Source organism: Anopheles coluzzii, chromosome 3 (genome assembly GCF_943734685.1).
Source record: "Anopheles coluzzii chromosome 3, AcolN3, whole genome shotgun sequence".
Lineage (NCBI taxonomy): Eukaryota > Metazoa > Arthropoda > Insecta > Diptera > Culicidae > Anopheles > Anopheles coluzzii.
This window is the reverse complement of record NC_064671.1, coordinates 851,323-862,500: the sequence shown is the minus strand read 5'-3', so window position 1 is coordinate 862,500 and position 11,178 is coordinate 851,323. Positions and strand designations below refer to the sequence as shown.

Sequence of the window (11,178 nt, the reverse complement as noted above, 5' to 3'; positions counted from 1 at the left end):
GGTGAGAGGATGCTGCTGCTTCATGCTAACGCTCCGAATGGCACCACACCGTCGATGCGCTGCATCCCAAGGCACTTACGCACGATGGCACGTCCCTGCATACGGTGGCCAATTCCATTTCCCACATTGCTATTGCTCTCCCGCTCTCTTACTATCTCTCTCTCTCTCTCGCTCTCTATATGTATGTTACTTCATGAGACAATTTTCGAAACCTCCCACCTCCCCTGGACACATACGGTAGCGGATTCTGACTGCACTGACTGCCATTTCAATGGACGATACTGTTCCATACCGAACAAAGTTTCTGTTCTTGTTTTTTTTTTGTTGTGTTGTAAATATGTCAATGTTCAATCGTACCTGCGCACTTTCCATTAACTCTAGTCATAGAAGTGGAGTGTCTAACAAGTATCTTAAATATTCGAGTACTAATTTCAATAACCCGTTTTATACCGTTCTGCCGTTCTCGGCACCAACCGACATCTGACACAGAAGTCGATATATTCGTGTGTTCTCAGAACTGGTAATGGAACAAGTTTATCTCAATTTTCTTTCTTCAACTTCCTTTCCACAGCTCGTTAAGGACAAAATTCCTCTGGATAACTGAGCATCTATCTTCTAAGGCCGAAATGGTCAGCCATCTATCAACATACTTCATCATTAGTCTGGAAATGGTCCAGAGAACATCACAGAGAGGGGTTGTTTAACGTATAATATACATATATTCAATAAATTTACCTTAGAACACACTTCGGGGTGGCCTTTTATTTCTTCTGCTCTAGTTCCTACCAAATCTCACAGAGCTATTCGCTTGCTTTGCCTTCGGCGGTTGCATGTTCTTTGCTTTAGAAGCCATAGAAGATTGTAGCAATTTTTGTATTAACCGAAAATCAGTCGGTTTGAATGGTGTGGAGCCCTTCTTAGCAGCAGGTTGAGAAACGGGGTTTGCTTGTTTGCTTCCGGTGGCATTTAGGGTACTTGTGGCACTTGGAGTATTTGGAGCTTTTTGGGTCAGCTTGGATGGTATTTTCAACCCAGCAGTGGATTTTCCGTGACGTTTTCGTTTCCTCTGTGTCTCCTCTAGCCACTGCTGGTAAGCTTTTTCTCTTTGCTCGTCTTTCGATACAGTTATCGCAGCCTTACATTCAGGCAGCTTAACGTTCGAATCCAATTGGACCCGCGTTTTGTAGGAACATATTCCGCACGTGTATTTCTGAGACACAAAAACCAAACAACCCGTTATTATGAATTCGCTAACACACGTGCGCGAATAGAATACTTACCGCGGTCCGCCCCACACGCGTCTTGAGGTATTCTAACAGAGATTGCTGTTGTTTAGTTAGCTCGCCTTTGCTTTGAAGCTGGTCAATTTGTCTTCGGTTTCGTTTGCATCCTGGTATAATTTCTACGGAAAAGTACCCGGCCGACCACGATATATGACACTTTCTGCACATTTTTTCGTGCTCGCTCTTCTGGATTCTTTCGTGCTTAAGTGACTTCCTCCTGAAAAGAATCAATGCCATTAGCACACATGGAACAAGCCTCAGTCAGAAGTAGCCGGAGGAAACGTACATTAGTTGCAGTTTTAACACCGCTTGGAATTTGTTTTCCGAAGGAAGCTGCTGGGCAAATGTCCACAGCCTCTCATTCATCGTAGATACAGCTTTTTTGGTACTATTATTCGTCATTTTTAAACACAAAATTACATTCACACAACAACCAGCGAATGAAGATGCTCCCGCATGGGATGTAAATAAACAACTGCCTCCGGTGTGTGACAGCTCAATGCGGCCAATTGACAGCACCAAACTGACAGCATGAAACTGCCAGCACAAATGGTACCGGCAAATTAAACTTATTTTTATGTTTTAGAATTGAATTTACTGATTCCTATCGATAGCCGTATTCATTGAAATTAACAGAAATACTCAATGTTTTAAAAAGAAGCTTAGATGCTTATTTTTAAATTATTTCCACCAATGTGACAGCTCCCCCGTCGGATGACATTCTGCCGGTGTCAAAATTCTTGGCAGCAGGATTTTCACGCAATTTTCTCGCTTTTTCCTCTTCGTTCGTTCTGCGCGCCGCAAAAAATAAGGACCGTGCTGTATTTTCCCTCGGCAGCAGCAGAACTTCTTCGCGGCTAGCAAGGCCCAGCAAGGCAACCGTTTTGGTATATTCATCCGTGGTGGCAGAATGTCGTTCATTGCTCGCAATGTGGCCAAAACGCTGGTGCAGGTGGGTAGTCGTGGGTGACCCGCTTTTGGGGGACATTTAATTTGTGTTGGCCAATGTTTATGTAACACCTCCGTGTCGCGCTGTGTTCTAGTTTTCGGGACGACGGCTAGGAGGATCTAGTGGAATGAAATAACTAATCTATGTTTTATTTGTAGGCTTCTTGCCGTGGTATCCATTCGACGGCTGTAGCTCAGAATCCGGTAAGTAACGCAACCATCACGTGCGACAAGTACTTATGATTAACGTTTATGTATATCCCCCGTACCCCTCGGTACACATCTTCCAGCGTCAGGGAAAGAGCGAGGGTCGCATCACTTGCACCCTGATTCCCGGCGATGGCGTCGGCCCGGAGCTGGTGTACTCGGTGCAGGAAGTGTTCAAGGCCGCCGACGTGCCGGTGGACTTCGAGACGTTCTTCCTGTCGGAGGTGAACCCGACGCTCAGCGCTCCGCTCGACGATGTCGTCCGGTCCATTAACAAGAACAAGGTGTGCCTGAAGGGTATCCTGGCAACGCCCGACTTTAGCCGCACCGGCGAGCTGGAAACGCTCAACATGAAGCTGCGCAACGAGCTCGATCTGTACGCGAACGTGGTGCACGTTGTGAGCTTGGAGGGAGTGCATACGCGCCACAAGGGCATCGATTCGGTCGTCATCCGCGAGCAGACGGAGGGCGAATATTCAGCCCTGGAACACGAAGCCGTGCCCGGCGTGATCGAGTGCCTGAAGGTCATCACCGCCCAGAAGTCGGCTCGCATTGCCAAGTTCGCCTTTGATTATGCGACCAAGCACAACCGCAAGAAGGTCACCTGCGTGCACAAGGCCAACATCATGAAGCTGGGTGATGGTCTGTTCATGAGAAAATGCGAACAGGTAGGTAAAGGAGCAAGGAATGCAGTCAATTCGGTCAGTTAGTCATTATTTGTGTGCTTGTTTTCCATCCCAGATCGCTAAACTCTATCCGCGAATTCAGTTCGAGAAGATGATCGTCGACAACACGACCATGCAGCTCGTGAGCAATCCGAACCAGTTCGACGTGATGGTGGCGCCGAACCTTTACGGCAACATTATCGATAACATCGCGTCCGGTTTGGTCGGAGGTGCCGGTGTTGTGGCCGGCGCTTCCTACTCTGCCGAGCATGCCGTCTTTGAGCCAGTAAGTAGAAGCGTCTTGCGAACAAAGATCAGCAAAACAGAGACCTAATCGATGGTTTTTCTCCACTCTCCCCAGGGTGCACGCCACACTTTCGCTGAGGGCGTTGGTAAGAACATTGCCAACCCGACCGCCATGCTGCTGTGCTCGTCGAAGATGCTGCGCCACGTGAACTTGCTGCCATACAGCCAGATGATCTTCCAGGCGGTGCAGAACGTGCTGCGCGCCGGCAAGGTCCGCACCAAGGATCTCGGCGGTCAGAACACGACCAACGAGTTCACCCAGGCTGTCATTCACAATCTGCGATAAGCTGTAATGCAATGCAATGCTCCCGAAGAAGCGTTGGGTTGACGAGAGCTACAAATTACCGGAAGCAGTACGAATTGACCTACCTTTCCCACCCCACTACTACTACTACTTCTACCCCCAAGTACCATCCCTACTCTCAGTCCTGCGGAAACACACGATTGTACTTTTGCCATCTTTCTTTACAGTATCTTTCTCCCCCGGCGGGGTCATCATGCTCTAAGTTATTTGAACCTGTTCTTTAAATTTGTTTTTTGCCACCTTCGCAAATCTTTACCGCCCCTCTAAATGAATGCAAAATGTCGCCGATTAACTTTTGTCTAGTGGAACATGTTTTTAAAAAACAACGGTTTAGCCCCCTATTTATTGAACCTACCAAAGTAGAAGAGGACGACGCGCAGTCAGGAGTTACGATGCCATCGAAAAGCTGTTCGGCTACGTTCGAGAGTATTACGCGAAAAGTAAGACAAGCCGCTCCCTAAAACCACCAGACGAGCAAAGGTAGCACTAATAATAGCCATTGCCGCCGTTGTAAGTTTCTAGTAAATGACGAGTCATCGAATAATAATAAATGCAACACGCGACAGTGTGTGTACCGGTTGGTAAAGCAACTTCTCAACAACTCTTATTGCTTCATTTCTGTTTGAAACGTAAGAACGATGCCCTCATGTGCCGTAAAATTTTGCTTCACAATAAATAATTTTGCCTATTTTGCTTGTTCGAATGCTCGAAACTTTTGAAACAGTACTGGAAGGAGTCAGAAAATCCCTACTTTTTCACCTTCTTCGGTTTCGCCAGCTCCAGGATGCGGTCGCTTGGCTTCGCCTTCAGCGCATTCGGTTCCACCGTGAACGGTTTATCGCGGTACTCGTTGTTCACATTCCGATACGACTTTGCAACGGCCAACTCTGCCACTCGGCTCGAGGCAACCGCTTTGAGCACGTTTTCCGGCAACCGTGTATCCTCCACTGGAACACCCTTCGCTCGCTTGCGACGCTCAAGCGGTTCCGCAAGCTTGGTCACGTGATCGGATGCCATCGCTTTCAGAGCGCCCGGTTTGGCGGCCGGTCCGGGCTTTTCCTGACCGGCAAATTTCTTGCGAGCGAACCGTGGTTCCGACAAGCTATCGATACGCCCGATCAAGGCGGCCAACGGTTTCCGCTCGCGCTTCGGTGGTTCGGGCGCGGGAGCCTGCTTCGGTTGGGCGTTGCGTACCAGCCAGTCCTGATGCTTTTGCCACTCGTCCGCTGACATGCCCTTCAACTTGTCGACCGCTGGCAGCTGCACGTTCGCCAGTCGACTGTACACGGTAAAGATGCTCTTCTTGATGCGCTTCTCGAGCTGGTCCTGCTGGCGGCGGGCGATAAAGCGACGGTACTCCTGCTGAGCGGCCACCAGCTTCCGCACGTGCGGCAATGCCAGCTGCTGGATGCGTTTCGAGGCGTACGGTTCCTTGTACGAGCGACACAGCTCCGTCTGCTTGGTGCTACGGTTCACGGCCCTTATTTCGTACCTGCCGCGTGCATTACGTGGTTTGGCCAGGTATTGCGTTCTTCTCGACACCCGGTGGGGCATGCGAGGCTTCTCACAGCGGACCTGCTGCTGGCGCAGTAGCTTTTCCGCCGGACAGTGACACGGCGTGTAGAGGAACGTGTTCTCGGCTGAGTTGGAGTTGGCGTTCTTCAAGCACGAAATTGCCATCTTTCTATTTTTCGCGCCCTATTTTTGGGAAGAGCAAAAGCTTCCTGCTTTTCGCGCACTGAACTGGAATGATTGGATGGCCCTAAAACAATGGTTGCTATGTCGGTTTTACGTAAAGAAACAACAAATAAAAAAGCATTTTCCACATCACTAACGTTACCGACGACCTACTAACATGGTAACGTGACGCGAAGGTGAGTCGCGCTTTCAATGGCGCAATCACCCAGTTTTCGGAATGTCGACCAATGGCTCCACAAACAGTTGCATGTGTTGTAAATAATAATTTTTATTTATAAAATGCAGTAACAGAAAGCAAACCAAACAAAAGATAGAGCTCTAACATTTATCCTTTTTATGCTACACAAGAGACACGAGTGCGATACAGTATGTCATATCAGCATCGAGCCCGGGGACGTTATTAACACGATCCGTGATCCAGAAAATTGGAACACTAGACTTATACAAGAACATAATGCTTTCTTTCTTACGTACTTAAGAGCTAACAGGTCCAATACACGAATAGGGGAGGGATGATGGATGATGTTGGTCACTGATGATACACGATAACGACGATAAACTTTCCTAGCTACCGATTGTCTTCTTACTTGCTCGGGTAGAACTTCTTGCTCGAGTCCTTGGCCATGTCGAGCAGGGTTTGGGCCGGCACGAACGGAGCACCGTACAGATCGGCGTACGAGCGCATCTTGCTGACGAGCCGTTCCGCACCGTACTGGTCCACCCAGCGGAACGGTCCACCGGTGAATGGCGGGAAGCCCAGACCGAACACGGCACCAACATCACCCTCCAGGGGGCTGTCCAGGATTTTCTCCTCCAGACAGAGGACGGCTTCGTTCACAAAGCGCGAAACCATGCGCAGCTGCATGTCCTCCACGCTGTTAGCACCGCGCGACTGCAGGGCGTACTTCTGCTTCATGATGGCGAGAGCGTCCTGGTTCACCTCACGGTTCTTGCTGCGACCGCCCGAGTACACGAACACACCCTTGCCCGACTTGCGTCCCATGAAGCCGGCCTTAACCAGGTCCTCCATAACGCCCAGATTGCCACCGGAGAACCGGTCGCCGAACGCCTTCGCCAGATCGACGGCAATGTGCGCTCCCACATCGATACCGACCTCGTCCGCGAGCGTGGCAGCACCGACCGGGAATCCGAACGTCTTGGTCATCTTGTCGAGATCCTTCGGATCGACACCCTCCTGCAGAAGTCTGTCGATGAAAAAGAGGCAAAGATGAGCGGATTGTCAAACGAACCACTAGCCACAAACACTACGCTTGTCTTACCTGATTGCCTCTGACAGCATGGTCGAGAGGATGCGGGTCGTGTAGAAACCGGGTCCGTCACCCACGGTGATGACCACCTTGCCCTGTCGCAGGCCCACCTCGACGGCAGCCGCCGCCGTCTCCTTGGACGTGCCCGGATGCGTAATAATCTCCAACAGTTGCATCTTGTCAACGGGGGAGAAGTAGTGCATGCCGACGACGTTCTCCGGTCGAGAACTGCCGGCAGCGATCTTCGTGATCGGAATAGCGGACGTGTTTGTGGCGATGATGCAGTGCTTCGGCACCACCTGCTCCAGCTCCTTGATGACGCGGTGCTTAATGTCGATGTTCTCGAACACGGCCTCAATCACGATATCGGTCTGGCGGAACGGTTCGTAGCTCAGCGTGGAGGTAAGGTTCGACAGGATCTGATCGCGTTCGATCGCACTGATGCGCTTGCGCTTGATCGCACCCTGCAGACCGTTCTGGACCTGGCCGATACCGCGACCCAGTCCCGCCTCCGTCGTGTCCTTCATTATCACCTGATAGCCCTTGTCGATGCTAACCTGCACGATACCGGCGCCCATCAGACCCGCTCCCAGCACGCCAATCGTTTTCGGTGGGTTCGCCGGCTTGCCGAAGCGATTCTTTTTGCACTCGGTTTGGCCACGGAACAGGCCAATCAGACCCTTCGACTGGGGCGTTTGCGACAGTTCGCCAAATCCTTTACGCTCCGCCTCGTACCCAGCTTCCTGGCCCTTGTCCACACCGACGCGGATCACGTCCAGGATCTTGAGCGGAGCCGGGTACAGACCGCCGGACATCTTCATCACCTGTTCGCGTGCCTTCTCGAACACTTTGTTCTTGACCCATTCGATGCCGAACGCAAAGTCCGTCACCTTGGCCACCAAGCCAGTCTTTTGGCGGTTTACCTTCAGCTTCTCCGAGGCAAGATCCTTCGCCACTTGAATCGCCACTTGTTCCAGGTACTCGAGTGTGTTTTGATCGGCTGGCTTCAGTCCGGGACCTAGTGGGTTCACCAGCATGTCCACGATTCCCAGCTTCTTCGCCTTGTCGGCCTTTACCGACTTGCCGGTAAGGGCGAGGTCCAATGCGGTTGGGATGGAGGTCAGTTTTGGCAGCCGCTGAGTGCCGCCAGCTCCGGGCAACAAACCCAGCATCACTTCGGGCAATCCTACGACCGTTTTCTTGTCCTTAAGCGCTACTCGGTAGTGACAGGCAAGGGCCAACTCCAGCCCTCCACCCAAGCAAACGCCGTTGATGGCGGCCACCACAGGTTTGCGGGATTTCTCCAGCTTGCTGAACTGAATCTGTCCCTCGTGTGACACCTTCGTTGCCGCCTCGACCGTTTTGCACTGCTCGAGCATGGTAATGTCGGCACCGGCCACGAAGCAGCCCGGCTTGCCAGAGATCAGCACCGCCGAGCTGACGGCCGGGTTTGTTTCCACCTCGCGCAGGACGGCATCGAACTCGGACTGTACCTCGGTATTTAGCGAGTTCACTTTGACACCGGGCGAGTCCAGCGTGATCACCATCACATTGTCCACGATGCGTGTCTTCATGTGCTTGCCGGCCGGCGCTGCCGTGGCCAGATACCGCATGGCCATTTGCGATTGAAGTGCTGGGTGGGTGAGAAAACCGGGAGGGTAAAATAAGAGTAGGAATAAAAATACACTTCCGTGTTATGGCGGTGTTGCTAACTCTTCCCGATTCCCCGCGGGTATCAGCAGAAAATCAACGACACAGGTTAGAGAATGTTTTGAAATCGGGACTGATTTCATAACGAGTTTCAATGTTTCTCGCCAGCCAACTTATCAGCTGTAAAAATGGACAGACGGTGGCCGGTAGTCGTAACTAACACCACCACCACCCGCCCTTCATAATCCACACACACACACACACCCCGTGATACGTCTATCTTCACGTGCGCGTGTGTGTGTGTGAGTGCTGAAGGGAAGCTCCGAGTCATGTTTATGCACCCCCTTAGCACACGCAACAGCCTGCAACCCCACCCCTACCCGGGGATTGGCACGAACCGCACCGCTAAGTGTCGGTCAAAGTCCAACGTGTCACAATCCCCGTCGCGATTAGTACGAATCTTCCCGAACCGCCGATAAAACAAAAAGACACCGTCGTGATTTCGCCTGCCGGACACGGACAGAGACTAATATGTAATCCTTACCCTTCAGTCGAAGCGCCTGTCCAAAGGTCACATTTCGCTGCATTGCCGCACCGATCAGTCTTACGCTGGCCATCTTCGTTTTTTATTATGCACTTTCTACGCTGATAGCTTCCTCACAATCCTATCCGAAGCCTGTTGGAGAGTAAGCGGGGAAATACACAATCGGTCGATTAATAAAACGTCCGGGATCGAACCAGCAAAACGGACAGCACTCTTGTAAATTACTTTTCTAAAAAGCTATGGACAAAACGAACATAAATAAAATAAATGGCTTCAACTCTCGGTCCTACGACGGCCGCGGTGTATAAAATTAAACTCTCGATTATCCGGCTGGTTCCATGAACTTATACAGCCACCGGTTTAGCGAGATTGCACACTACTGTCATGCGGTGTCCGCTTCGTTTGACAGCTCTCGAACAGATGTTTATGTTTACCGTTTGAAAATGTGTCGTTGGAAAAGCAGACTTTGATATGCAGATGAATTTCTGGTATTCCGATTCGGCTTCGGCAACAGGTAGGTATTATCAAGTCCCGTAAGTGAATTCTTCATTTTTTTTTACTATTTTTGTCATGGTGATGGCGGCTGATGGCGTCGGACCAGCATATTGTTGCGAAACATTAACGGCAAGGATTGCTATGAAATGCACGGTAAGTTGTATTAATTCAATATTTGATACTTTTTAAGCACAAAGAGAATTGTTTTCGATTCGTGAGAAGAAAACGATCCTAAAAAGTACGGCTCCAAACGTCTGCTGTCGGCTGTTGTGCTTTGGAACATAACCTTAAATTTGGTACTCCTTTTATGAAATTCTCAAAAATCCTCCCAACAAATGAAGTTGAAAGCAATTAATCCAAAATTAGATCAAAAGGTTAAGTTTTCCCCACTCCCGTCGGCAGTTCTTCATTCTTTTAGTGACGGCTTAGTAATGCCACTTTCTACTCTTCTAAAGCACATCCGACTACATCCGGGATTACACGAATTCGGGTCGAAAGAAGCACAAAGTAAATACAAATATTTGCACAACAAATTCAAATCGAAGCTTGACGACAAGCTGTACAAATAGAAGCAAATTCCCGGTGCGCACATTGTCCCGGCAAGTCCTTTTTTTAACTCTCCAGCCTCCCCCCAACGGTCATGCGTTGGGTCTCTCATCATAAGCACGCTCCAGAGACAGGATGATTGAGAGCATAAAACTTACTACGCCGTGCAACATAGAAACACGACACCTAATCAACTGCGGCCGATAAGCGAGAGAGAGAGAGAGAGAGAGAGAGAGAGAGAGAGAGAGAGAGAGAGAGAGAGAGAGAGAGAGAGAGAGAGAGAGAGAGAGAGAGAGAGAGAGAGAGGGCGCTCACAATGTCGGAGTCACCTACCGAGGACACGCGGGGGTGCTGATGATTGGTACTTCCGTGCAACGTACAGCGTTTCCGCTCGAGCGATCGCAAGCATCCGATTTCATTATATCTGAATTAATATTGATCTAATAGATTATCAGTCGCACGTTAAATGCCCCCGCCCACCCGAACGGGCGGTAGGCGGAAAACGGGGTGGAAATAGGTTCCCCGAGCAGCACAACACGGTGGCATCCGATACTTGTGTAACCGATGGTACGCAAACAATCCGCGCGAAGCGAAGGGAGCCACCGAGAGACAGAGAGACAATAGAAGGGATGCGCTCGTTGCCCTTTTTTCCCTGCTCGCCCGGTTTGTTGATGTTGATGTTTGGTATTACAACGCTTTGTCACGAGCATATCCTTCCTCCCTGTACACGAGTGGCGTTTGATGTTCCCATTATTGTGGTGCTTACCAAAAAAATAAAGGGGGAGTGAACTAAGGGAGTGTCCGCTATTCCCGAACGATGCTGCCGTTGTTTGCTATCATTTGTACCTTTTTGTGTGAGCGTGTCTTCTCGTGTGTCTCTCGTACAGACAAACACTCCCTGCCTTCCTTCCTTCTTTGCTTCATATCGCGCCGTTGAGTCTATGCCTTCCTGAATTCTTTCGTTTCCCTTTGCGCGCTTCTACTTCAGATAGAACGGATGGGAAGCGAGATGGATGGGTTTTCGATCAACACTTCGATTCAGCTGCCTTTACCGCAATTTGGGAGACAAAGCGGGAGAAACGGGCCAACTGAGAGTGTATAAGCACCGGTAAATGGAAGGATAATTACATTAGCTTGCGGTAAGGGGTACCGTTGTGCTTCGGAAAAGGACAATGACTCGTGCGACAGTGGGGTGATGTGCGGATGTTGAGATTGGTTTCATGAGCTTATGGAAAGCATGTGGCTTCGAATAGAGCTACGTAGT

At 50.2% G+C, this 11,178-nt stretch overlaps 5 protein-coding genes across 15 annotated transcripts in view; 2 read left to right on the top strand and 3 right to left on the bottom strand.

Moving 5' to 3' along the window:
* LOC120955307 (E3 ubiquitin-protein ligase lubel) overlaps positions 1 to 746 on the top strand; it is an 18,199-nt gene extending 17,453 nt beyond the window's left edge. For 7 of the 8 annotated variants that reach the window (XM_040376036.2, XM_040376035.2, XM_040376041.2 and 4 more), the window contains 2 exons: position 1; positions 572 to 746. The exon at position 1 is cut by the window's left edge and continues 168 nt beyond it. In XM_040376036.2, the coding sequence (XP_040231970.2) occupies position 1; positions 572 to 604 (34 nt within the window). In that variant the 3' untranslated portion in view covers positions 605 to 746. The remainder of the gene's footprint in view (positions 2 to 571) is intronic. The other variant, XM_040376033.2, reaches the window with a different exon arrangement.
* On the bottom strand, positions 731 to 1,760 carry LOC120955309 (uncharacterized). Its single transcript, XM_040376042.2, has 3 exons — positions 1,570 to 1,760; positions 1,281 to 1,500; positions 731 to 1,210 (listed from the first exon to the last, which is right to left on the bottom strand). Exons 1-3 carry the CDS (start codon positions 1,683 to 1,685, stop codon positions 776 to 778), a joined length of 771 nt encoding a protein of 256 aa, XP_040231976.2. The 5' UTR covers positions 1,686 to 1,760; the 3' UTR covers positions 731 to 775.
* A 259-nt stretch (positions 1,761 to 2,019) lies between these two features.
* Positions 2,020 to 4,314, top strand: LOC120955423 (isocitrate dehydrogenase [NAD] subunit beta, mitochondrial). Of its 2 annotated transcripts, XR_005751784.2 has the most exons (6): positions 2,020 to 2,235; positions 2,391 to 2,435; positions 2,522 to 3,106; positions 3,180 to 3,389; positions 3,465 to 3,816; positions 3,881 to 4,314. XR_005751784.2 is itself a non-coding variant. In XM_040376288.2 (5 exons), exons 1-5 carry the CDS (start codon positions 2,194 to 2,196, stop codon positions 3,693 to 3,695), a joined length of 1,113 nt encoding a protein of 370 aa, XP_040232222.1. In that variant the 5' UTR covers positions 2,020 to 2,193; the 3' UTR covers positions 3,696 to 4,314. The 2 variants fall into 2 exon arrangements, 1 of the variants encoding a protein (XP_040232222.1); XM_040376288.2 differs by having other exon boundaries at positions 3,465 to 4,314.
* Positions 4,280 to 5,494, bottom strand: LOC125907283 (uncharacterized). The gene has a single exon (XM_049608618.1). It carries the CDS (start codon positions 5,391 to 5,393, stop codon positions 4,461 to 4,463), a length of 933 nt encoding a protein of 310 aa, XP_049464575.1. The 5' UTR covers positions 5,394 to 5,494; the 3' UTR covers positions 4,280 to 4,460.
* Positions 5,495 to 5,659: 165 nt separating this feature from the next.
* LOC120955422 (trifunctional enzyme subunit alpha, mitochondrial) lies at positions 5,660 to 9,223 on the bottom strand. Of its 3 annotated transcripts, none has more exons than XM_040376285.2 (4): positions 9,099 to 9,223; positions 8,874 to 9,005; positions 6,692 to 8,312; positions 5,660 to 6,616 (listed from the first exon to the last, which is right to left on the bottom strand). In XM_040376285.2, the coding sequence occupies exons 2-4, from the start codon at positions 8,944 to 8,946 to the stop codon at positions 5,995 to 5,997; spliced, it is 2,316 nt and encodes a 771-aa protein (XP_040232219.2). In that variant the 5' UTR covers positions 8,947 to 9,005; positions 9,099 to 9,223; the 3' UTR covers positions 5,660 to 5,994. The 3 variants fall into 3 exon arrangements, with proteins under 3 accessions (XP_040232219.2, XP_040232220.2, XP_040232221.2); XM_040376286.2 differs by having other exon boundaries at positions 9,128 to 9,217; XM_040376287.2 differs by having other exon boundaries at positions 9,152 to 9,193.
* Positions 9,224 to 11,178: the final 1,955 nt, after the last annotated feature.

What these genes read in the sequence shown, in the direction of transcription:
- LOC120955422 (XM_040376285.2), bottom strand. Translation starts at nt 8,946, where the DNA reads ATGGCCAGCGTAAGACTGATCGGTGCGGCAATGCAGCGAAATGTGACC. An exon ending in ACAGGCGCTTCGACTGAAGG is followed by an intron (nt 8,313 to 8,873) that starts GTAAGGATTACA and finishes TCACCCACCCAG; the next exon opens with CACTTCAATCGCAAATGGCC. An exon ending in ATGCTGTCAGAGGCAATCAG is followed by an intron (nt 6,617 to 6,691) that starts GTAAGACAAGCG and finishes TTTCATCGACAG; the next exon opens with ACTTCTGCAGGAGGGTGTCG.
- LOC125907283 (XM_049608618.1), bottom strand. Translation starts at nt 5,393, where the DNA reads ATGGCAATTTCGTGCTTGAAGAACGCCAACTCCAACTCAGCCGAGAAC.
- LOC120955309 (XM_040376042.2), bottom strand. Translation starts at nt 1,685, where the DNA reads ATGACGAATAATAGTACCAAAAAAGCTGTATCTACGATGAATGAGAGG. An exon ending in GTGTTAAAACTGCAACTAAT is followed by an intron (nt 1,501 to 1,569) that starts GTACGTTTCCTC and finishes GATTCTTTTCAG; the next exon opens with GAGGAAGTCACTTAAGCACG. An exon ending in CGCGTGTGGGGCGGACCGCG is followed by an intron (nt 1,211 to 1,280) that starts GTAAGTATTCTA and finishes TTTGTGTCTCAG; the next exon opens with AAATACACGTGCGGAATATG.
- LOC120955423 (XM_040376288.2), top strand. Translation starts at nt 2,194, where the DNA reads ATGTCGTTCATTGCTCGCAATGTGGCCAAAACGCTGGTGCAG. An exon ending in CGGCTGTAGCTCAGAATCCG is followed by an intron (nt 2,436 to 2,521) that starts GTAAGTAACGCA and finishes CACATCTTCCAG; the next exon opens with CGTCAGGGAAAGAGCGAGGG. An exon ending in AGCATGCCGTCTTTGAGCCA is followed by an intron (nt 3,390 to 3,464) that starts GTAAGTAGAAGC and finishes CACTCTCCCCAG; the next exon opens with GGTGCACGCCACACTTTCGC.